At 44.3% G+C, this 25,601-nt stretch overlaps 1 protein-coding gene across 9 annotated transcripts in view; it reads left to right on the top strand.

The window, feature by feature from the left end:
• BMAL1 (basic helix-loop-helix ARNT like 1) overlaps positions 1–25,601 on the top strand; it is a 110,263-nt gene that overhangs the window by 69,288 nt on the left and 15,374 nt on the right. For 3 of the 9 annotated variants that reach the window (XM_064365157.1, XM_064365156.1, XM_012456614.2), the window contains 10 exons: positions 1,789–1,917; positions 6,383–6,530; positions 8,801–8,839; positions 9,116–9,157; positions 10,484–10,641; positions 12,383–12,462; positions 17,498–17,590; positions 18,973–19,090; positions 21,920–22,069; positions 24,542–24,785. In XM_064365157.1, the coding sequence (XP_064221227.1) occupies positions 6,391–6,530; positions 8,801–8,839; positions 9,116–9,157; positions 10,484–10,641; positions 12,383–12,462; positions 17,498–17,590; positions 18,973–19,090; positions 21,920–22,069; positions 24,542–24,785 (1,064 nt within the window). In that variant the 5' untranslated portion in view covers positions 1,789–1,917; positions 6,383–6,390. Of the gene's footprint in view, positions 1–1,788; positions 1,918–6,382; positions 6,531–6,590; positions 7,374–8,800; positions 8,840–9,115; positions 9,158–10,483; positions 10,642–12,382; positions 12,463–17,497; positions 17,591–18,972; positions 19,091–21,919; positions 22,070–24,538; positions 24,786–25,601 lie in introns of those variants that run through there. The other 6 variants (XM_064365155.1, XM_012456611.2, XM_012456612.2 and 3 more) reach the window with 4 other exon arrangements.

Below are 25,601 nucleotides of genomic sequence, written 5' to 3'. Positions count from 1 at the left end.
TCAGGTGATAGGGTGGTTGAAGGGAGCCACACCCGCAAGAAATGTGGACGCAGCAGAGGCAGGGTGCTTCTGGGAACTCTCGTCTTTTAGTCTGTCGGGGGCTTTGGGCAGCAGATGGGAGGGTTGGGCTGAAGACTAAGCAAGGCCTGATGTTTCTTGCTGGGGGGTTTTGAAACTTGTCTAGAAGACTTAGGGGGAGCAGCGAAGCTTTTGCAGTGGTCTGAGCAAAGGGGTGTCCTGCCTCTGACCACAGTGGGGAGGGGATAAGGCTGGCAAGGACAGAAGACTGAACCTAGGCAGTGACAAGGAGCTGGAGGGAAGTGGCTGGGCCCATCCCTTAGAGGGCTGTGTGGGGGCTGTGGGGTGTGGGAGGGAGAGAGGAAGGAAGCCAGGGTAGGCTCTGGGTTGCTAATTTGGGGGCTGGGAGGATAGTGTGTGACCTAAACAGAGAATCAGATTTAGATGGAATTACGTATACTAAGCCTGGAGATTTCACATCCATTTGCTGCTGCTTTACCAGTTGAGGCTCAAGGACGGGAAGCCCAAAATTTTTGGTCATGTTATTTGCACGTGCCCAGACTGGGGTTAACAGAATCCGACACAGTGAGAGTTCCTGAATCAGACTGCAATGGGGAATGAATGCCTTGGGAGGCTGGAAGCATTTCTATTCGTAGATATTCATTTGGTGATCTCTATAACGGTCAAGGCAAAGATACATACCCCAAAGACTGCAAGAATTAGCCAGTGGAATTTGAAATGCCAAAATTTTTGCTTCAGAAAGGTTGGGAAAGCCCTGTTTAAAATCTAAATTTTGCCATCTAAAGGCAGCGCAAGGATGGATTAGGAGAATGTGGGGTGACCCTTTTCTTCCTTTGAGAGCCAGTTCCTGCCAGGCACAGGAATCGTCCACTTGAGTCACAGAGTGGAGAGGAGACCCCTCAGTCCTGTCAGTAAGGTGGGAGGGAGCATTGCCACGTGGCTACCATGAACGCCATTTCAGAATGTATTTCTCTCTTAACTTTGTGTGTGCCCAGGTGCACTTGAGATTCACTGATGTTTTCTTTAAACCGTGGAGCTCGCTTCAGCTGTTAGTTTCAGGTGTTGGCTCTACTGGCATTATGTTTCGACTTAATGTTTTCTGAAGACATGTTTTCTGTTGTTTTTCATTGTTCTTCTTGTCTGGCTTCAGGCCACTGCCTTCAACCTAGCAAGAGCTGAGTGGTGTCTTCAGCAGTGAGGTAGCTCCTGGAGGTCGCCACTGTCTTGCTATGTGACTTTGGCTAATTTCTTCACCTCTCTGTGCCTCAGCCTCCTCTTCTGTAAAATGGAGAACACAGGAGTGTCTACCTCATAGTTACTGTCAGGTTTCAATGAGTTAATCTACGTGAAACATAAGGATAGAGCCTGACACAAAATCACACTCAACAGGTTTTCACAATTATGATTACTTGACCCAGTAGGAGAAATGAAAAAACACAACTGACTTCCTTCTAAGGACATGCCCAAGAATCCAGTTTTAGTAACTTTGAAGGCATTGTTTTTCACAGAAAATATCTCCTGCCAGATTTTTTCATGTGTTTGCAGCTTAGCTTTAACAAGAAGCTGAAGGACAGCCAGGCAGCAAGGGGTGGTGAGTGCTGGTAGTGTGAGGAGCCCACCCAGCCTTCCTCCCTGTAATTAGGAGTCTGAACCATCTCCACCATCTCCCTTAGCTAATAAGAGATTTTTACGTTTACTTACCTCAAAGTGACCTGTCTGGGTTTTCTTTTCTTGTGGCCCCCACTGTAGGTTTTTGGAAGAAGCTGACTGCCTGAAAAGAAATTACAAAACATGAAAATCGCTTTGAGGTGACCAACAAGTCCAGAGGCCCCTAACTCCTCCCAAGCTGGATCTGGGGTGTAAGCGCTGTAACTTCAGGTAACAAAGAAGTGCCCCCTCTGCTGCCCCTGGCAACTGATAATTATTGGTAGCTTGCATGGCAGTTCTTCCTTTAGGAAGTGTAGTTTCTTCCAGGAACTCTGAAACTTGGGGTATTCCACCTCATGCGGTTGTTTGGCTGGTCAGAAAAGGGAGTAGGGGGTTCTGGAGGTACTTCTGTCTGCCACCTGCCCAAGGGGGCCAGGGCTCACCAAGACCCTAAGGGCAGGGCTCTGTACTCATTTCCTGGCCCTTCTTCTGTGAATGTTAATGACAAAATAACAATGGCACCCACCCAACAGGGTCTTTCATGTGATTAAATAATCATGAAATACTTCTTGAAGGATAAATCAGAGAGAATAGCTAGGAAATGTTTGCAAATAAAGAGCAGCAAGAGAGGAACTATTTGTTCTGCTAGCTATTCAAATGTATTGTAAGGCAGAGTCATCAAAACAGTATGGTACTGTGATGGAGAGAACTAGATCAAAGGAACAGAGTAGAGTCCAGAAATGGGTGATAAATCAATAAAGGTGTATTTCACATTAGTGGCAATGGGATGGATGAGCTAGCAAATGGTGTTAGAAAAAATTTTCTATCCATTAGAGGGATATAAGAAATTCCTAAGCTCAGGTAGTGTACCAAAATGATTTCCAAATATCATTAAATTAAAAAATCCTTAAAATATTAGTAAAAAAAGAGAATATTTACATTATTTGGGGTAAGAAAAGGCTTTTAAAACATGTCACTTTTGGTGCCACATACAAATATTGTAAGCAAAGTGAAAAAAACAAAAGGGTGGGCTGGGCGCGGTGGCTCACGCCTGTAATCCCAGCATTTTGGGAGACTAAGGCAGGTGGATCGTGAGGTCAGGAGATGGAGACCATCCTGGTAAACATGGTGAAACCCCATCTCTACTAAAAATACAAAACTTAGCCAGCCATCGTGGCGGGCACCTGTCATCCCAGCTACTCAGGAGGCCAAGGCAGGAGAATCGCTTGAACCCGGGAGGTGAAAGTTGCAGTGAGTCGAGATCGCACCACTGCACTCCAGCCTGCAGACAGAGTGAGACTCTGTCTGAAAAAAAAAAAAAAAGTGGAAAATGTGTTTACAACATCAATGATGAACAAAGAATTAATATTCTTAGTATACAAATTCTTTCATTCAATATCTATGTATTGAGCACTTGGTATGTGCTAGAAAGTATTCTGGGCACTAAGGGCACAAGCACTAATAATGCCCCTGCTCTCCAAGTACTTAGACCCTGATGGGGAGAACAGCCAGTGAATACGGTAGATTATTGTAGGTCACATTTTGATAAGGGCTAAGGACAAAACATTAAGCAAGGGACTGGGTTAGGGAGGCTCGGCAGGATTTGCATTATATGGATATTCAAGGGAGCTTCGCTGATGAAATGACATGGAAGTCCTGGAATGTTGAGCTGATAGGAAATTTGCTGTTTTTGGAACGTTGAGCTGATAGGATTTGCTGATTGGGTTGAATGCAGGTTGTGAAAGAAAGGAGTCAGGGTGGCTTCTAGGTTTGGGGCCTGGCAACCAGAAGGATTGACATAGGAATGACTCAGAGGCTTGGCTTGTAGAGAGTTAGAGTTTTGGTTATGGATATTTCAGTTTGACATCTCTCTTAAATATTCAAGTGAGGATGTCAGGGAGGTGACTGGATATAAAAATCTATAATTCAGGGTGACATCTAGGCTGGAGATATAAATTTGGGAGTTGTCACAGTGTTGATAATATTTGAAAGAATGACACTAACTAGAGCCCCTAGAGAGCATGTGTAGACAGAGGAGAGGGCCCAGGACATCTATGAGACCCTCTCTTTAGAGTCGAGGGAGATGAGCAGGAGCCAGCCAAAGAGAGCAAAATGGAGTGACCATTGAAATGAAAGGAGTCCACAAGAAAGGGGATCTCCCAAGGCAAAAGACAATGAGAAGGGTGAGATCAGCTCTACCGGATGTGCTGATGGGCAAGGAGAGAGCGTGTGGAGCACTGGCCATTGGATCTAGCACTGGGGAGGTCACTGGTCAACCCAACACGGGCTGTTTCCTGGGAATAATGCGGAGAGAACCTGATTGTAGTTGGATTATTGAGAATAAGAGGAAAAGAACTGGAGACAGAGAAATGGGACAATAGCCGGAGGAGGATGGTATTCAAATAAGTTTATTTTTCCCCAAGATGGGAGTTACGTAACTCCTGTTTTTACCCAAACGGAAATGATTCAGTAGCGTAGGGAGAGTGGATGGTGCAGGATTGGGCTGGGGTGAGGGTTCTGAAATGGTGGTATCGAGGAGGTGGGAGAGGTAGAATCCAGGCATGAGCTGGGGAGGGGGTCCTAAGCAGGAGCATCTTTTCTCAGTTCACTAAGAAGCAGAGTCATCAGCAGAGGGTGGAGACTGAGGAGGTGTTGGAAGTTTGAGGAGAGAGGACAAAGCATGAAGTCCTTTGTAGCAGAATGGGAAAATAAATGGCCAGGGAATGAAGGATCGCCGGGCGGCATGCAGGCCTCTGAGGGGTATGTGTTCTCCAGCCATGTCCCGTTACACAGGTGAACATGGGGTACGAGGCCATTGTGGTAGAAAAACAGAAAACATGGACAGGCACACGGGAAGACAGAGAAGCCTGTCATCAGAAGAGCACCATCAGTGATAACTGAAGAATACAGCTCCCATTGGGGTTAGAAATTATTGTCGCTTTTCTGGAGCACAGTGTTACAGTATGTTCCAGAATACAATGTGTGTCCCCTTTTGACCTGTCAGTCCCACTTTTAGAAATTTATTCCAAGAAATAATCGCTCAAATGTAAGGCGATACACACAAAGATATTCATACAGCAATGCTTATCAAAGTGAAAAATTGGCAATCGTCTAACCAGGAGGCAACTGATTCACTTACTGTTAGCATAACAGTGATAGTGGGACACAGTAGCTCACACTCACCCTCCTGTTTCAAGGTCCTGTTTTGCAGATGAGGGAACTTGGGTCCAGAGGGGGTTAGTGACAGCTCCAGTCCTACTGCACAGAGCTCAGACCCCTTGGCTGTAGGCAGGCACCCTGCCCAACCTCTCCAACTGGGCTTGGAGTCAGAATCCCTTGCAAGGAACTTAGCCCCTTTTCGAGGCCGGTTTGCTTAATGCTTTTAAAATACTAGTTCTCAAAATGTTTTGCAAATTTGTTTACAATGTCTTCATTTCATCGTTTGTGGCTTTCCTTGCAAAGGGTGCTGACAGTGGGGGACAGCAGACAGACTGCCTGGGCTAGTGATAGAGACCATATTTTCTTGATTCCCAAGTAAGACTTACCATGGAAGAAAGGCTATTTTCTGCTTTCTTACAGTGTTTACAGAAGTCATAACATTTGTGAGGATGATCTGGGTGCAACATCTGTCACCCCATTGATCACCAGGGTTGATTGGGCTGACCTGACTGGCTAGGCGGGTGTCCCCTTCCTCTCTCACCACTCCGTGTGTGTCCCTCCTGAAGCTGTTGTGCTCAAAGAGGATGACCATCCCTGATAGAGGAGGACTGGTCTTCGGTCAAGGGTATATGAGTAGCTGCGTTCTTCTGCTAGGACTTCCAAACAAGCTCTCAGAAGTCATAACAGAAGTACCAATATAAAAAAGAACTTATATTTATTTGTTTCCTTGATCATATGTTTATTGATTAGAAGAAAATAAAATTAGTGACCAGGCATGGTGGCTCACACTTGTAATCTCAGCACTTTGGGAGGCTAAGGCAGGTGGATCTCTTGAGGCCAGGAGTTCAAGACCAGCCTGGCCAACATGGTGAAACCCCATCTCTACTGAAAATACAAAAGTTAGCCAGGTGTGGTGGTATACACCTTTAGTCCTAGCTTCCCAGCTGTTTGTGTGGGTGAGGCACGAGAATTGCTGGAACCTGGGAGGTGGAGGTTGCTGTGAGCTGACATTGCACCACTGCACTCCAGCCTGGGTGACAGAGTGAGACTCTGTCTCAAAAAAAATAAAATAAAGATAAAATTAGCTTTGCTGGTGGAGAAAAGGGAGGAAAAATAATTAGCATTGTCAGAGAACATCTGGGATATTTGGTCCCCTCAGTGGGAACAGCCCTGAGTTGTCACTCGTGGAGCTTCTGGTTTTAGTTTAGTTTTTTGACGCCACAGCACAGGGACCCAGGAGAAGCTGTTCAGCTTCTCTAGGCTTTTGTGTCTTCACCAGAGAAATGAGCGAGTGGGCTTAAATTACCTATGAAAACTCATAAAATAAATATGATGCTCTTTCCGTTCTTCCACATGCCTGTTCTGGGTCCAGGGGTGTGAGAGATGTGTTAGTGCTGCTGTAAACCAGCCCTGGGTCTCCCCGCTACCCCCTAACCTCCCCCCACTGCCAAACCCCCAAGCACCACCCTGGGTTCTCCACTGCTTTAGAGAGCTCGTTGAAATAAACACACCTTTGTGCCTCTTGCATCAATTCCAGATCAACCAATGGCAGACCAGAGAATGGACATTTCTTCAACCATCAGTGATTTCATGTCCCCGGGCCCCACCGACCTGCTCTCCAGCTCTCTTGGTACCAGTGGTGTGGATTGCAACCGCAAACGGAAAGGCAGCTCCACTGACTACCAGTAAGGCCTTTGGGGCATGTCTTCCTCTTGTTAAACTTGGTGTCAGTTCTCGGGCATGGAACATCTAGCAGCCAACTACTGTTGCTCCTGGAAAAGGGGATGGGAATGAAAAATCCAACTCTAGGTGGCTACACAGTTGGTTTTTGGCTTTACCTTCCCCTGACTTGTAAGCAAGAAGGGAGCCTTCAGCACTGCTGAGGCATTTTACTTTCACGTCCCGTCCCCAAAACGTTATACACCAAGAGGAAAAGAACAGTCTTAAGGCCAAGTTCTGCCTTTTACCCCTTTCTTCCTCTTCTTTCTTTGCTCCTTTGAGCAAGAGGGTTAAGTCTATGGGTGTCATCTCAGGGGGTTCAAAGAGAGCTTTGCCCGAGGGCCTCTCTGAGGAAGACAGCAAATGTCAGATGCTTAATGAATGTTTGTGGAAGGAATGAGTGGAGGTCCTCTCTGAAAACAATTTAGGAACATTGATATTGTCCTTAAACATTGTTTAAATTAGTATGAACTTGTTATATTAAATAGTACTTTTGTTTATTTTTAGACTTGATGACTTTTCTTTTGAGTAAGTAAATTTTCACACAGTCATCATTCTGTATATGTACAAACACCTAGGGAATAAGGCAGTGTAGAATGTTCAAAGGCACATTTTATTTTGCTGAGGCACCTGTGTAGAATCTTACCCAAATGTCCATTTAAGAGGTTTTCTTTTGTTTAATGAGGGAAAATCTCTGAGGAGGTATCCCCCCTACAGCAGATGTCCTTTCTGCTGAAGTTCACAGGTCGAATTTGGGGAGCACAATGGCTGGAGGTCAGATGCCCACTAGGAGATGCTATGATTAATATGTAAGTTATCCCAGACGATTAAGACAGCCAACACCCAGGGGCTGGAGAGCGGGTATGAGGGCTGTGAGGGTGTTCTTCCATAGCAGTAACTCCCCAGCAGAGAGACTGCGAGATGTTGACCACAAACCCTTTGTCTTGAGTAAGTGCTGAGGGAGCCACTATTATGTTCTAAGGCCTCTGCCATCTACACCTGTGGTTTCCAGCCTGGTCACCACCCAAGACCTCTCAGATTTCCCTTGTGGACCCTGGTTTGCTAATCTTCTGTAATTCATGGAGACTCGATTAATTAAGCAACCATAATCTCTTTCACTATCATTTTAATTTAACTGAAGTCATCTGTGACTGTCAGGCAGAGCTTTTTCTCACCTGAGATGATCATCTGTCCTCAAGGAGCAGAGAGAATTCTAGACAAAAGGCAAGGGGGTAGTTTTTGCCCTTCTGTGGGGCCTGCATGATCTCTAAACTTTAGAACTAGCTGGAGAAACCCTCTGCCTGTGAGGAACCCCAGGGCGTCTAATTGGGAACACTGTTCTAGAATCCCCATGATACGGTCCAGTGCTCCTAGAAACAGCCGTTTTTGCCCTTGAGATTACATTGTTTGAAGGGCCATGATCTCTCCTTTCCTATGGGATAAAGGAAAAAGGAGACAGGCCCAGGTGGCAGTCCATGTTCTCCTGATAAATATATGGATTGGAGAAGGCCGTGAGAAGGATTTGGAACTCCTTCCTCTGGGGATTTCAGTCTATTTTCTTCTACTCAACCACAAGATGCAATGAAACCTGGATTTCTGGAGTCTGTGAAAGGGAGGGAGATCCTCGCTGTGACCCCAGGACCCTCTGTGGCCCTCAGCCCCACTACTCCCCTCTATCCCAATTCCTAAAGTCTAGGGGTTCCCACCTAGCTGAGAAGCAGAACATTTGGCAGCGTGCCTTTGAAAAGTTCCTGGGGCTCTGCTCAGTACTTTATTGGTACTTTAATTCCCCCTGCTCACTTCACCCCTTCCCCACCAGATAGATAAGTATGCACATGTATCTTTGATGCTCAATATGTTTTGCAAATGGAATAAGCTTCATTTATCCAGAATGATGGGGTGGGGGAGATCTTTTGATACTGTGGTTAACTAAGCATTTTTGTAAACTCCACGTATTCCCAATTTTCAAACAATTGAAATATGGTAAAATATAAGTTAATGCACAAACTCTATTGAGATAACTATTGTTTGATAATCCGAGAACTGGTCCAGGTTTTATAGTAAGTTCAAGTTAATTTCCATTTGTTTGTTTTACCCTTATACATCATTAATCAATATTGTGGCTGTTTGAGCTTTCTAATTGTTTGGTTTCTGGATAAATGAGAATCTTCTGTCTTAAGAGGCTCTTCTGTATGTCTTTATTAACATGCAGTCACATTCTCTCTTGTTTTTTCAGAGAAAGCATGGACACAGACAAAGATGACCCTCATGGAAGGTACCATGAACCTAGTAATTTGAACTTCAGCGTCCTTAGAGCCATTTGCTTTGCTCTGTTATACATTCTTTTACTTGGGGCAGCACCCATGTCGTCAACTGGAGATGAGCAAGGAGGCTGTGGCTTGTGGGCTTACACTGTGTCCCTCCAACCCCCAGTCCCCTTGTTTGTCTGCAGAGAGATGACAGGGATGGGGCAGAAGAAAACAGCAGCGTGTAACTTTCATTCATCTCCAGAGAATTATGTTTTTATCTTTTGCCTTTTTCCTCCCCCCAGGTTAGAATACACAGAACACCAAGGAAGGATAAAAAATGCAAGGTAAGCTTAGACCTCATTTTGTCTACAAAGCGTCCTAATTCTGGTTGCTTAGAGAGCAGCTGAGGAGGCTCTGTGTGTTTGGTCCTATTGGGCAAAGAGTCCTGTCGGGCACTATCACATCCTTAGAGAACAGGCAGGTAGCAGGCCTTGGCCAAGGTGGCCTTCTGCTCTCCATGCTGGACTGGCCTTTACTCTTTGCTGTCTAAGCACCTTTAACCTGAAGGGCATTTGAAGGTAGCAGAAATCAATCAAGGCTCGTTTTTTCCCAGTCTTCAGTAGAGGACATCTTCCTGACTGGAGGGCTGGGACTCGCCTCTGAAAGGGGCCCCTACTACACTGCAAGTTGCAACTGAATGTCCCACATGGGGCACACCGGTGTCTCGAGTACGTTCTCTGCTTCCTACCTCCAGCCACAGTTGCTGACCTCTTCCCATTGGGTCCTCAGTTGTTCTGCTGTTAGTACCAAGACCTTCTGAGGCTGTGTCATGACAAACTGATACAGGGGGTGCAGAAATCAGCTGCCCTAAGGCTTCAAGCTCTTCCCTTGGAGGCTAGCCTTGGCAGGAGCTCCCATGGCTCTGTATCTGTGGCAGCTGCAGCAAACTAAATTTCCATAGTTGCTGCACCTCCTTAGGACCGTCACCAACGGCAGGTACACATCAGTCAGGGAGAGCGTGTGCCAGAGCAGTGCCACCCTGCCTCAGTGGACAGCCACTCTTGGGAGGGAGGAATGTGACATTCCTCAGAGGAGGCTCCTGGGGACAGATGTAGCATCTGCTGTACGTACCTAGGTGGGGTCCTGGTTGATCCAGGGATGACAGCGTTGGTTACTGGGTGCCCTAGTCAGTGAAGCTGTGACTTGGAAGAAGTGGTGCCCTGCCCAGGTCACACAGCCACACAGCGGGCTCCTCACAGACCTCAGGGACAGTCCATGGGGCCCTGAGTCCATGGTGCTCTGCGCTATGAAGCCACCACCTCCCTTCTCTTTCCTTCCAGCCCCATTTCAAAATCCAATTTTACAAAGGCCGAGAGGAAAAGAAAACAAGGTGAAGTGAACAATTCAGTTTACTCTGAAAAGACAATTTTTGTAGCTTTTCTCCTGAATTCTAAGGATGAGGTAAACATAAAAAAACTAATACTGACCTGGCAGTGAGACCATTTTCTTGGAAACTTTAGTAGAAAAGTCTAATTTTAAACATTCTGCAAATTCTAAATTTGCCTTGTCAGATGAACGTTGAAAACAGTTACAACTCATGTATTTTTGTCATCTTTTCTTGATGCTTGGTTACATTTTTTAAGAAATCGTTTTTTTATATTGTTGTTCAGGGAAGCTCACAGTCAGATTGAAAAGCGGCGTCGGGATAAAATGAACAGTTTTATAGATGAATTGGCCTCTTTGGTACCAACATGCAACGCAATGTCCAGGAAATTAGATAAACTTACTGTGCTAAGGATGGCTGTTCAGCACATGAAAACATTAAGAGGTGAGACCCTGGGCTCTATTGTCCTTCATGTCCTTGCCCACAAATGTTAACACCCTTGCTTAGAATGTTCCTGTCCCGAAGGCAAGTGTTTTTCACTTGCAATTATGTAGCCTTGAGTAGTACGCCTATACTTTTCAGCAACAGCCGTGATGCCAAATGAAATGATGATTGAGCTCGTGTGGGGTTTACATGCAATTTTGTAGTCACACATCCTCAAAGCATAGAAACTATGTGCTTTGCATGTCTGTATATGCATGTAATCAGGCTACATGCCTATCAGAGACGATACTGCTCTCACGTCTTGCCTATGTTTGTGCCTGGATCCCACCCTTACAATTATAACACGAAGAAATGTAGGTGCACACAGTGACACAGAAAAGTCAGTTTCAGTTTTTAAGATGAAAATTCATCATGGTTCCTTTGAAGAGTGAGTCACGGGTTGAGGTTTCTCGCGGCATTTTGTTGTCAGGAATGAACACAGGATATTTTCATCTTCCTGGAATTTTCCCGAACCAGATCCACTCGTTGTGAGGGAGGCAGTATTTTCCTTCTTTTCTGAGTGTGGGGAGGGTGAGAAAACAGAGGCAGAAAAGTGGAAGTGACTTATCCAAACCACAAGAGAAATCTGAAATATATCAGGCATTTTAGTGAATGCTGTTCCTGGAATTTTCCATAGCTAGTCTTGGACTTTTGGAGGAAATTGGAAAGTGGGCGCTCAGTCAGATCTCTGACCTGCGTGGTAGAAGAATTGCGTCTTTTTATATTTGTACCAAGCCACCAGAAATAAGAAGTAGCTGGTTTTAGCTGAAGATCGTTATTCAAAAATATAAATATTATATCCTGTGCTGGGAGAATGGCATTTAAAAATTCATATTTGCACAGATAATATGGGTTAAATTATTATAAACTGATTTCTATTAAGTTAGAAGGAAAAAAGTAGCAAATCTCAAGTTAAAGAGCAGGGATAGGGATCATAGGATGTTTGCAACACATCCTATTCCCCTCCCTCTCAATGGTACTTTAAATTGTTATAGATCTGTTTTGTTTTATTCCTTCACTATTCTACTCGCTGTTCTACAGATTCCAAATCATTTACTGCTGGCATTTTTCTCCGTTAAGTGACTGTTCTGAAAAATGCCAGATTGACAGCCTTTTAAACATAAGTCTTATCCCCTTTCAGTCCTGGGAGCGGGGGCTGCATTTACTGAAGCAATGCATTTCTCCACATTGTCACACTCATTTAACTTACCCCTGATGAAGAAGAACTTACATTTAATGCCTTCTACAAGATATTTACTCAGGGCCTGGCAGATTGGATGGTTTCCCAAGAACATTTAGAGTGGTGATTTGAAGGACTACGAGACAACCCATTTAATACAGATCTTAAGAGGAGGGAACTCTCTGAGGAGCCTCTACCAGTTTACTTCCTGAGCTGCCTTCTCTCTCAGAAGCATATTGTTAAACTTCCTTCTATTATCTCTTGGTTTTTCCCTGTAATGAGAAAAACAAGCTGGTTAGGTCTCCTGTGGGTAACAGTGTTCTCTTTTCCATGGAATTCTCTTTGGCTTACAGGATTCTGTCCAAAGCCAGATCTAGGCCTGTCTCAGTTAAGGCCTAAACAATAAAATTTAAATCCCAGGTCATAGGGACTAGGCCACTTACAGAGGTTTGAGGCAGCAAGTTGGAATGAGACATTTTCTGAATATCAAGTATACTGATTCTTTCTCTTTTTCCCCCTAAGGTGCCACCAATCCATATACAGAAGCAAACTACAAACCAACTTTTCTATCAGACGATGAATTGAAACACCTCATTCTCAGGGTATGTTCAATAGTGGGATTGTTTTACATTTGTTTTTATAAATTTTTGAGTAAGCACCAGCATGTGGGAATTTGATGTTTCAACACTTTTTTTTAGTCCTGCTTCCTCTCTCGGGTCCCTCCTTTTATCTTATTGTTTGGACAGGCTTTACATTTCTTCCATAAAATCTTTCTCTTCCTCTTTTAACCTTGTCTAGGCAAAAATGGAAGGTCTTTGCCACTGCAATTTTAAATCAAAAGAGGCAGGATTTGTAAGAGTAATTTAGGAATTAGATTTCTGCACAAAGATTTTAGGAAGGAACTGAAACTGACAACAATTGAGAATTTCTCTTCACCTGATTTAACCGCTAGCACAAAGAAAGTCCACCTAAATCTCTACACCAAAATCCTATCAAAACAACAACACTGTGGCTCACGTCTGTAATCCCAGCACTTTGAGAGGCCAAGGCAGGCAGATCACCTGAGGTCAGGAGTTCGAGACCAGCATGGCCAACATGGTGAAACCCTGTCTGTACTAAAAAATATAAAAATTAGCTGGGTGTGGTGGCGGGTGCCTACTTGGGAGGCTGAGACATGAGAATCGCTTGAACCCAGGAGGTGGAGGTTGCAGTGAGGTGAGATCGTGCCACTGCACTCCAGCCTGGGCAACAGAGTGAGACTGTCTCAAAAACAAAAACAGAAACATAAAACTTCCAAAGACTAGTGGTTCAAAAAAGAAAAATAAATGGAAGAAGTATATGCTTTCACTTGCTTGACTTAAGTGGTCTCTCTGTCTTGCTAACTCTCTGCTGGGAGATGGTTGAGGTGGCACTGTGGGAACCTGTCGTCTTCCATGTGGAATTAGGTCTGCACAGGGCTCTAAGTTGTGTCACAAGGTAAAGTGAGATTGACTTGGGAATTGAAAGGAAAGAAACTGTATTCATAAACATGTGTTCTTGGAAATTGTAAGCAGAGAATATAAAAACATAACTAAAAGGAAGGATGCCCTCTCCTACCTCCCATGAAGTCAGGGCTGACCTTACCTACAGAATCTTCATACCCATCTTAGAGCTGAAGTTTGCAAAGCTATAGAGTAGAGGGTAGTCCATCTGGATTTCTGCATCATCACTATCCATTTTCAGCTCTCTGTAAGCCTGGCCTGTCTGCTCACTCCAGCATTCTCTATTTATCACCTCATGACGTGCTATCTCAAATTGGAAGGCATTCACCTGCAAGGACCAGAAGACCAGATGAATAAGTGTAGTTTCATTTCTCAAGTATAACTGGTCTTGAGTAGGTTATGTGGGTTTGCTGGTTCACTGGGGTCAATAGGAACTAGGTTCTTTCTGTCTTTGTACTCAACCACACCAAGCTAGCATGCTAGCTTTTTTCCTTAAGGTAGCCAGGTACCTCTGCTAGGTCTAAGTAGCCAGACTGACTACAAAAAAAGGGATAAATGAGGCTCTTGTCTGGCTGTCCTTTTTATCAAGAAAGGATACACCTTCCTGGAAGCTCAGTAGTAGACTTCTGCTTATCCAAAAGTGTGTCACTTGGTCACACCTAGCTGCAGCTGCAGGGCAGGGTGCAGAAACAAGTGTATATAGATTTTCCAGCCTCCCTAGTGGAGACAGGCAAGAAAGAAGGGGCCTGGGAATGGTGTTGGGAATTGGCTCCCCCAACAGTGCTTACCACACACACTTTCCACAGCCACATGCATTTGCTCGACTCCTTCCAGAAGTGACTCCCACAGCCAATATAGCATTTCAACTGTGGTCTGGTTGGCCTGAGGTTGAATGAGGCTAGTGCCTTTCTTGGCAAAAAAGCCATCTTCTTAGTACCACGTCATTTAGGGCAGCTGCAATACCGCCCCTCCCCAAACCCTCCTGAATGTGAATTATTGTTAAGTCAGGATTTTTACATCTTGTATAGGTGCTTTTTTGAACTTAAGATAGGACTTCTCTCTCATTTCTGTCAAAACCCGTTTGTTGAATGGCCCCATAGTCCACCTTATCATTAGTGACCCTTGGAATCTTGGGTCACTTGTGTGACTTGTAGATCCAATACATGCCTCTGCGCCTTTCACCCTGTTTATTCATAAATTCAACAAGCATTTTTCATATACTTACTAGATGCATGGCATTGTTCTAGGAACATCCAAATCAATGAGAAACACTTTAGGGTGGGAGCAGTATCCCGATCAAGTGAGTGATGGTCTTTTGGTTACCACTCTTAGGACACAGTTATTCAGACACCCAACTGTGTCCACCTCTCCATCCTTTTCATAAAGATGTCCATGTTCTCAGAGAGGATTTGCTGAGGTTAAAATATGACCGATGTATGTAGCATCTTGAGAGCTGCCATTGGGGCCAGCTTCATGGGCATGCGACCTCTGAAGTTTCACAGGGTCCCATGCTTGGTTTAATGCTCTGTCACCATCTTGAAAATCTTACTTTTTGAACAAGGATCCCTGCATTTTCATTTTGTACTGGGCCCCACAAATTATGTAGCTGGTCCTGATTCCCGTACTGGTAACAGATCTGCGCTGTAGATGTGATAAACATGCCTCCGTGCCTTTCGTTCTTGCTTATTCATGAATTCAACAAACACTTTTGTGTACTTACTAGAGGCTTGGCATTGTTTTGAGAACATCCAAATCAATGACATTTAGGGTAGGATACAGGCTTATTTTAAGAAAAAGAATCTATGTATTTATTTCATATACGTATATAAAATAATTATCAAGCAGAATCCTATGGATGGAAAAATTTAAAAATAAAACAAGTTCCTTTAGCAATGGCACATGCTTAATTATTTTCTTGTTGTTGCTTTTTGTAATAATTTTCTATCAGATACCCACACTTACTAGAATATGGAACAAGGATTATAATGCTATCTCAGTTAAATACTTCATCTTGGGCTTGTCTTTTCTACTCCTTTGTTTTATGCAGCACTCAAGAGTGATCTGTCTTGCCTGATGAAGCTTTTGTCACCTCTCTGGCACGTGTCAGTGGCTGTGAAATACTGTCCAATCCCTTATCACTACCAGGGGCCCAGTTCCAGGGATTTGCTTCAACAGAAAGCCAGGTCCACTCAGATGATACTCAGACAGTTTGGCTGCAGGAACTGGACTTCTGCTTTTTCTCAGCAATGCAAAATGGACAAACTGCTTTCTTTACTAAGTGCTTTCAAAGTATCTTTAATAAAGTGTATGTCAGGGATCAGTCAACTGTATCAGTTTACAATGTCTACATATTCTACTTCTCCATGTTTTGAAAACTAGGCAGACTGTACCAGGGCCTCTGTATCATTTATTAACCTGCACCGTCTTCCCAGGAGTGACCTTGCTGCTGGCTGGCCTTGTGGCTCTGTGGTGCTGGTAGCATTCTCACAGCCTCTGCTCCTTAGCTGTCCATTGGGCCCGGCTCCTTCACAGATGGTCTGCCTTTCAGGGTGCTGGGGAGATGGAATGTCCAGAGCCTCCCCTGCTGATGCTTTCACTGCTTTGGAACCTACTGGCTTCCCCCTGGAGTGCTGAAATCGCTTTACCCATGTCGTCGGTTCAGGCCTGACCCTGCCCAGCATTACCTCCAGGGTGTCACAGGTCCCTTCTGTCTAGTCACCTTTCAGACCACGTCGCCACATTAATGACAAGCCTCAAAAACACTTCTGTGAGATATAAGATTGTCTGCAAGGCAAATGAGGAAGTTATTAATACACTATTTGTTAACAGAATGAGGCTTCCAGCAGATGGTGCTTGGAAAGTTACTTCCCCCTCACTGTCATCCCTTGCCCCTGGGCCAGCTTAGGGACCTAACTTAGGAAAGGATCCTCCCCAGCTTCCTTCTGGCTGAGTAGCCTGCCAGGGTCTCACAGCAACAGCGATTCTGTTCCCCTCTCACTCATTTCTTCTGTCCCAGCACAAGTGCGTGCACCATTCTTTTACCTTCTGGCATATGAATTCATTTTCTAGTTCTTTGAATTAAACTACATCATGAAGGCCCTTTTGTGGAAAAAGAGAACAGAGTTTCTCTGTTATTTTTTCAAAGAACAGATTGAGGGCCAGTGAATAAGGCGAGAAACTAGCCCACTGTGTATTAGAACCAGGTGAGGGGGGAGGGTGGGAGGGCTGAGTCATAAGAGCAAGGGCATGACAATGGGACACACCCTCCTTGTCACCAGAAGACCCCAGCAGGAGCTGAGTGGTTGTATGTCTTGGAAGGCAGTGGGTGGAATTCACACATATGCTGACAAAACAGCCCAAGCTCTTAGGCACTATAGCTTGGGTATTTACCTGCTTCAGTATCTTTACCAAATGTTGTCCTGTCTGAATGCCTGGCTTTATTGGAACATTTATATTTTATCCTGTATTTAAACTGAAGAAGGGGTAAGAAGAATCTAAGGGGGAAATTTTGCTTTCCTTGTCTCACTTGGAATGCAAACAGTCCATCCCTGGATGGAGGGATAATATTGGAGAGTAGTAATTCTCAGCCCTGGGTACATTAGAATCACATTAATGTGGAAGTGGGATGGGTTTAAAAAATTACCCCAGTGATTGGCTCCATGCCAGACCAACAGCATAAAAACAAAAACAAAAAACACTACTCCAAATGTTGAGAACCACTGTCTAGAGAGCTCCCTGTACATGGAGGTGTTCAAGTTGAAGGCAGATGGTGGCTGAGATGTTGGAGAGGGGATTCTTCAAGAGACCTTCCAAATCTCAGATCCTCTGACTCTCCATAGAGTTGTTACAATTAGAGCAATGAAATATGATTTCTCTGGACCATGATACCATCAAAAGAATACATGCGAGCTGAATTCTGTTTTGAAATAGAACTTACTTTAATTGAACTTTTTCACATGCAGACATACACACACACACACACTTTAAATTCTCTGGAGACATTTGTTTTCAGCATCCTGCTCTCAGATTACCACTGAAACTGTGAGTGTTCCGGTGCTTTGGATGCTTAGAAAACACATCCTTTTCTGCTATCAGGGTGATTACAAATTATGTTTCCTAAAGTATGAGAAATTGATTATCCATTTCTCCTGATTAGGCAGCAGATGGATTTTTGTTTGTCGTAGGATGTGACCGAGGGAAGATACTCTTTGTCTCAGAGTCTGTCTTCAAGATCCTCAACTACAGCCAGGTATTGTTCATGCTCCTGTTGGTGGTGGGCAGCCTCACAGCAGTCAGAAGTGTCACTGCATTTTTTCAGAATAATTATAGTATACATGTCATGTGTCAACTTCTTCCAGAAAATTCTTAACTTCTTAACAGATAAATTAATTTAGACTTAGAATAATCTTGTAATAAGTTCCATATTCCCCCCCATTGAAAGATCTGACTCTGATCTGATCAAAAGCATTATGGCTTTCTTCTATTGCTGCAAAATAAATATCCCACAATATGTGGTGAGGACAGAGGGTGAGAGGCTACCTGGCAAGAGAGAAAGGTAGGCAGGTAACACAATGCCAGAGAATACCACACTTGGAAATCCACTTCATACTGTGCTTGCAGTGCTGTGTCACTTCTTAGCTCGACTGAACTTCAGCTTCCTCCAAAAATTGATGATGATAACCTATAGGTTCAAATAAGAGTAGCATTTATAAACACTTCTAGAACGGAACTTTTCAACTATTATGTCCCCCAGAGTTTTTATTCATTTATTCATTCACTCAATGACACACTGGTTTTTGCATGGAAGCTTGGTAGGCAGAAGACTTGAAGAATCAAAATGACATTTATGTAAATTAGAATTAATATAAATTTAATTTTTCCAAAGATTTTTGCTCTTTTTAGTCTCAGAGCAAAGTGATGGAGGAAGTTGCTGTTATCTCTGTTAATAGACAAGGTGACTGAAGCATATGATATGCATGACTTGCTTGAGAACAGAGAGGCTGAACAGCAGAGCTGGAGTCAGAGCCCACCTCTGTCTTCCTCCTTCTGAGGTTGTACAGGAGAATTCCAAGATTACTGCCTTAGAAGAGCATAAACTGGCCGGGCGCAGTGGCTCATGCCTGTAATCCCAGCACTTTAGGAGGCCAAGGTGGGCGGATCATGAGGTCAGAAAATCGAGACCATCCTGGCCAACATGGTGAAACCCCATCTCTACTAAAAATACAAAAATTAGCCAGGTGTGATGACACAGGCCTGAAGTCCCAGCAACTCAGGAGGCTGAGGCAGGAGAATCACTTGAAGCTGGGAGGTGGAGACTGCAGTGAGCCGAGACTGCGCCACTGCACTCCAGCCTGGTGACAGAGTGAGACTCTGTTTCAAAAAAAAAAAAGAGCATACACTATTTATATAATTGAGGGTTTTCCCCTCACGTTATCAAAATCAACCTCCAGAGGCCTCCTCCTTTGTGTGTAGGCAAAGTGGTTGGACATATGCATAGGTTCACTTAGGAAAAGTTTGAGGTCTCTTGCATGAAAACATAAAGGCAAAGAACATGCAGACTGTGTGCGCTTCTTACATAATTGATTTTCAGCATTCAGTTGACTTGTCACGTTTCACATTTCATCCCCATAGAATGATCTGATTGGTCAGAGTTTGTTTGACTACTTGCATCCTAAAGATATCGCCAAAGTCAAGGAGCAGCTCTCCTCCTCAGACACTGCACCCCGGGAGCGGCTCATAGATGCAAAAAGTGAGTACCAGAGGGGCCTCGCATTTCTTCAGCAGCCCACTCACAGGTGGCCAGCCCTGAGTGAGCAGAGAGCGGGTGTGTGTGATGGGCTCAGTCTTTCCGGTCCTACTTCTCTGTCCTCTTTCTGGGGCACCAGAGCTATCTTTGGCTAAATGGAATTATTTATGTTCTTTTGGGTTTATTTTACATAAAAACAACAAAAAATCTCAATGTCCAAATTTATTGAAAAGAAGATTTATTTAGACTGGATTTTTTCTGATTTTTAGACTTTTCTTTTTTCTTTCAAAATCTAGAAATTCCCAGTTGTATACTCCTGAGTTTAAAGGGCTAAACTTTGATTTGTTCTCCCAGAACAAATGGGCTCTATTTACCTGAGTTGCACACAGGCAGCCTCATAAAAGTAAGAAAACATCAACTATAAATATGGTGTTTCTTCAACCAGTGTTCCTCCTTAGATTGGCTCCCCCACCTGGCTTTCTTCTTGCAGTACTGGAACCACCATTCATATCACCTCCTCTGCCCCCAGCTTCCTGCTACTGCACACACTCCTGTGCAAGGCCCCAGTGGCTGTCATCTACCTTAGTCCTGTGGGAGGCTGTGCACTCCTGCAGTTAAGAATGAGGATTCTCGCTGGGCGTGGTGGCTTATGCCTATAATCCCAGCACTTTGGGAGGCCGAGGCAGGTGGATCTCTTGCGGTCAGGAGTTTGCAGCCAACCTGGCCAATGTGGCAAAACCTTGTCTCTACTAATAATACAAAACTTAGCCAGGTGTAGAGGCACATACCTGTAATCCCAGCTACTCGGGAGGCTGAGGCAGAAAAATTTCTTGATTCCAGGAGGCAGAAAAATTTCTTGATTCCAGGAGGCAGAAGTTGCAGTGAGCTGAGATTGTACTACTGCACTCCAGCCTGGGTGACAGAGCAAGACACCGTCTCAAAAAAAAAAAAAGAGGACTCGAGGGAGATTACTGGGCTCATTCTGGCTCCACCATTCACTAGCTGTGTGACCTTGAGCAAGTTACTTAACCTCTCTCTGTCTCAGTTTTCTCATTTATGCAAGAGTACCTGTTTCATTGGGTTGTTGTGAGCATTGAAAGTGTTAATATACATAAAGCAGGCAGAACAGTTCCTAGCACATAGCAAGAACAGTTATCAGTGTTGCATTCACCTTGGCCCTGCTTCCACGCTCTCCCTGGAAAGAAACACCACCAGAGGAATCTCCTTCGAAACATTCTTTTCATTACACCACTCCTCTTGTTAAATGGAGACTTTGGTATCTGTTGTCCTTTATAGTCTAGCCTTGGCATTTTTTAAGTGACCTTAGGAGAAAAATATGAATGGAGTTTGGTCCTTCCTTGCCTTTGAGGTTCTTAGCATATAGTCAGAGAAACGAGACAGACAGCACCCTGCATAGTAATAGGTGCAGCCATAGAAATAGTGCCAGACATAGAGAACGGATGATTAATACTCATGTGGGTGCAAGGACAGGCATTACCGAGTAGATGACAACCAAGGTGGGTTTGAAAAGATGAATTAATGTTTGCCAGGTAATGAAGGGAGGAAGAGAGCAGAAGAAACAATTTGTAGACAGGTACAGGGGTGTGGAGCCATGTGGCTTGATTGGTGTTATTGGACAAAACGTGCAGGGAGGCGAACGGCTGAACCATGACGACCTTTTGTTCTGTGGGGACACAGTGAAGAGCTCCGAGCTGGGTGGAGCAGGCTCAGATTGGCATTCTAGGGGAGATCACAGAGCTGGCAATGTGGGAGGTAGATGGGAGGGGAGGAAGCCCGGAAGGAGCCCTGGGCTCTGGCTGTTCCTCGGCACACTTGCTCGCGTGATGGCCGTGGGTGTGCTTTCCCTTGGCTTCTGCACTGTCACCTAGCCAGTGTTTGGTAAGGAGGTGTGCACCTCAGCATCACCTGGGAGCTTTTCAACATAGTCTTGCTCCACCTCCAGAGATTCTAATTTGGTTTTTCCAGACAGCACAGCCCAATAGAAACATAATGCAAACCACAAACATGAGCCACATGTGTAATTTTACATTTTCTGGTGGCCAGATTTTAAAAAGTAAAAATAAATGTAAAATTAACTCCAAAATATTATTTCAGTGTGTAATAATTATTTTAAAAAGTTCTTTCACATTCCTTTCTTTTTCTGTACTGTCTTTGAAATCCTGAGTGTATTTCACACTTAACAGCACATTTCAATTCAGAAAAGCCACATTTCAAGTGCTCAGTAGCTACATGCAGCTAGTGGCTACCACCTTGGACAGCACAGATCTAGAATGGGGGAATCTGGAGGTTGGTCACACATCCAGGGGATTCCGGCCTACGAGCCGGGTTGAGAACTTAAGGCAGTCCTGCTCCCTCCTTTCTTTCCCAATATCCATATCCTACTCATCCTTCAAATGCCAGTCCAAGTTCTTTCTCCTCTGGGAAGCACAGGTTGTGTTTGCCATTTATTTGGCACTAATCATATATCACCCTGTCCTATTATTAATCTTTTCTTGGTGCACCTCCATTTCCTCTTTGTGAGCCATAAGCTCCTATTGGGCAAGAACCCCATGCTATATTTCATTTCATCCCCAGAGTGCCTAATCCATTTATTTAGTAGCATACTCTATGTGATTTATAAATGTTACCAGACAGACAGCACACCTTTCCATGCCGCATCTGTTAAAGCCTAAAGTAGGGAGAGAGATTTATCTCATGTCATCATTATAAAACAGTGAGGCAGGCAAGAAAAGGCGTTGCTCAAGGTCACACCCCGCTTCCTGACAGACAGCATTGCTCTCAGTTTATCACGTTTTGTGTATTGATTTGCAGCTGGACTTCCAGTTAAAACAGATATAACCCCTGGGCCATCTCGATTATGTTCTGGAGCACGACGTTCTTTCTTCTGTAGGATGAAGTGTAACAGGCCTTCAGTAAAGGTTGAAGACAAAGACTTCCCCTCTACCTGCTCAAAGAAAAAAGGTAACAATTTAACAGTCCTTTAAAACCCTGTGACAGGTAAAGCTTGCTTTCTGCAGTAGCTCTCAGCAGGGCATTGCCTCAGTGGTTTCTGGCTGGCCAGAGAGGCAAGTCCCAGGACTGTAGCCAGGACCTTGCCGTCCTCCCTATGTGTTGGGAGCAGAGGAGAGAGCTGAAAAGCCTGATGGTAGAGATTTGTGGAAAGGCCTCCTCTATTTAAATTGCATTTGTTTTAACATGACTGGGGAAGAATACTCTCAGCCGTGATCCTAACTGCCTCGTGAACACCCACCAGTCCACCAAAATGACTCTGAGCTCACCAGTGACCTTCATGTTGCTAAATGCAATGGACACTTTTCCTTTTTCTTCCTTGTCTGAAAATGAAACCACATTCTTCTTCCTCCTCCCCGGTCCTCTGCTGCTGCAGGCTATCTTGCTGGCTCCTTTGCTGGCTGCTCGTCTCTGTCCTGGGCTGCTTCTGTCTGCAATCTCTCTGTAGGTCATGTCATCTACTCCCTTGGCTTTAAATGCCAATAACTTCCACATTAATATTTCCAGCCTAAACTTCTCTTTTGAACTCCAGATTCATAAATGTGCTGCTGCTTACTAAATCAGCCTGCTTGGATATCTCAGGGGCATCTCCAACAGGATACGTGCCAAAGTAATCACCTGAGCCTCTCCTCCAGTGTAAATGGCGCTGCCATCTGGCTGGCTGCTCATGTTAGAAGCCAGGGAGGCACCCTCACTTCTGTCTCACCACCCTACTCCTCAATCCTGTTAGTTACGAAGTCCTGCCACAGTGAGTCCAATCTGCAAAAGTTCTCTGAAATGTTTGTCCCTTTCCATGCTGCCTACTGTCACTCAGCTCCAGGCTGCCCCCAACTCTCACCAAGTCTCATAAAGTGTAGACATACATGCTGTCCACCCCAACACAATAGCCAGGATGATCTTTTTATCAGTCCCCTTTTAAAAACCCTTCAGTGTTCCCTATTGCTCTTGAAGAAAAGTTAAAAATACTTAATGTGTTAAATAGTGCATTTCTCATTTTGATGTGTCATGTATGTTAATGTATGAAATGATGAAATAAAATCAAAACTGGTACCTGTTTATAAAAAAAAAAAAATACTTAATGTGATCATGCATTCCCCAACCCTGCCACTAAGCACATGCAAGCCATGCTGACTTCCTTCGATGCCTCAAGGCCCTTCTGGGCAATGCCTCTGCACCTGCTGTCACTTCCTGGTTGGAAATTCTTCCCTCTCCCCATGATCTCCTTTCACATGGCTCTCTCTAACTCAGACTGCCTTATGTCCTTAGCACCCTGCTGGCTTGTTTTCTACTGCTTTCTTATACTTGCAGTTATATAGTTATTTGTGGGATTATTTGTTTAAAGTCTGTCTCCTCCACTAGGCTGTAAACTCCACAAGGGCATGTCTGATTTGTTTTTTACTCTATTCCAGTAACCAGCACAGACTCCACGCTTGGTAAACACTCCATAATGGTTTGCTTGTTGGTGAAGTCTATAGGTGCTCCACACTTAACGTGTCCCAACTTGAAATCTTTTTTCTCTCTCTCTCCTGTCTAGTGTGTTTTCTCTCTTCTCTGAGTCAGTGAATGACACCAGCAACCACCCAATCCAGAAAAGTTGGAGTCATCTTCATTTATTTCTTTCCCTTAAACCTGATATTCATAGCAAATCCCAACAGTTTGATCACAGAAATTTCTCCTGCTTCCTTTCTCTGCTCCCTCTCATCTTCACTGCAGTGCCATAGTTCAGTCTTCCTCACCTCTTGCTGTATTATAGCCACTGGTCTCTGAACCAGCCTTCCTACCAGTTTTCTACTCTCTTCCAGTTCACATGTCACCCTGCCTCCTACAGCATCCAAACTGTGATTCGATTTTGCTGTTTCTGCACTAAAATATCTTTAGAGGCTCTCCGTTTCCTGCCTCAAAAAAAAAATAGACCAACATATTGGTTAGCAAGTAATCCTAGGCCCTTTTAATCTGCCTTCAACCTGCCTTTCCAATTTGCCCCTCACTCCCAGTACCTCCCATTTCACACAGAGCTCTTGGCCGGTTCCTATATAGGCTGTGCCTCTGTGCCTTTGTACGTCCTCAGCCTTTATACATTCTAGTCCCTCAGCCACTGCTCATCTTTCTTGATCCACCTCCTCCACTGGTTTTTTGAGGAGCCTTCCTCTCCCCATGTAGAATTAGACATTCCTTCCTTGGTGTATGTAATGAATGCCCATGGTATAACTGGCCCTACTTAAGCATACTGACACTGGATGGCAGTTGTTTATTTTTCTTTCTGTCTGCCCCTTTCACTAGATGTTCACTTCTGAAGAGTGATACCTTAATTTTTTTTTTTTATTTTTTGACTCCCTACCTACATCCCACCCCATCATCAGTTGCGTACACTTCCATGACCCAAACCTAGCGCTGACACTAACCACGAACTTTGCTTTTTAGCAGATCGAAAAAGCTTCTGCACAATCCACAGCACAGGCTATTTGAAAAGCTGGCCACCCACAAAGATGGGGCTAGATGAAGACAATGAACCAGACAACGAGGGGTGTAACCTCAGCTGCCTTGTCGCAATTGGACGACTGCATTCTCATGTAGTTCCACAACCAGTCAACGGGGAAATCAGGGTGAAATCTATGGAATATGTTTCTCGGCACGCAATAGATGGGAAGTTTGTCTTTGTAGACCAGAGGTAAGAGTCTACATATTACCCTTGAGCAATGATGGTAGAGGAATTTCAACCCTGATCTAAAAAGCAGAGAAGACCAGGCCATCAGCTGGCTTTTCTAAGAATAAAGAAAGAAACAAAGCTGGACATGGTGGCTCACACATGAAATCCCAGCAATTTGGGAGGCCAAGGTGGGTGGATCACTTGAGCCCAGGAGTTTGAGACCAGCCTGGGCAACATGGCAAAACCCCATCTCTACTAAAAATACAAAAATTAGCCAGGCATGGTGGCACACACCTGTAGAAACATCTACTCTGGAGGCTGAGGCAGAAGGATCATCTGAGCCTTGGGAGGTCAAGGCTGCAGTGAACTGTGATTGCACCACTGTACTTCGACCTGGGCAACAGAGTGAGACCCTGTTTCAGAAAAAAGAAAGACAAGTGATGGGAGTCTCTGTTTAAAAATGAGATTCAATAGGATATCATCATAAATACAGAGACTTTTCTGTCATTCTTTGGCATATAGAGATAGTTAAGCAGGGTGGCTTGATGTCTTTGGCTGAAAGAAAACCAGTAGGCATAGCACGCTGTCTTCAATCTATGGAATGTTCCAGGACCATTATTGTGATTGCAATTCTTCTGAGTCTGGGACTTGGAAGCAATTATTTAGTCCTGAGTTGTCCCATAAATACTCGTTGGCCATGGTAACCTCCTATGTGGCTAATGGCACAGACATAGAACATTTCCATCATCACAGAAATTTCTGTTGGACTGCATTGATCTAATCCAACCTCCTTATTTTATGGATGAAGAACGGAGGCCCAGCCTGGGGACTGGCCTC

Source organism: Aotus nancymaae, unplaced genomic scaffold (assembly GCF_030222135.1).
Source record: "Aotus nancymaae isolate 86718 unplaced genomic scaffold, 86718_ANA_hifiasm-v0.15.2.pri h1tg000059l, whole genome shotgun sequence".
Classification (NCBI taxonomy): Eukaryota; Metazoa; Chordata; class Mammalia; order Primates; family Aotidae; genus Aotus; species Aotus nancymaae.
This window is presented reverse-complemented; position numbering and strand designations above follow the sequence as displayed.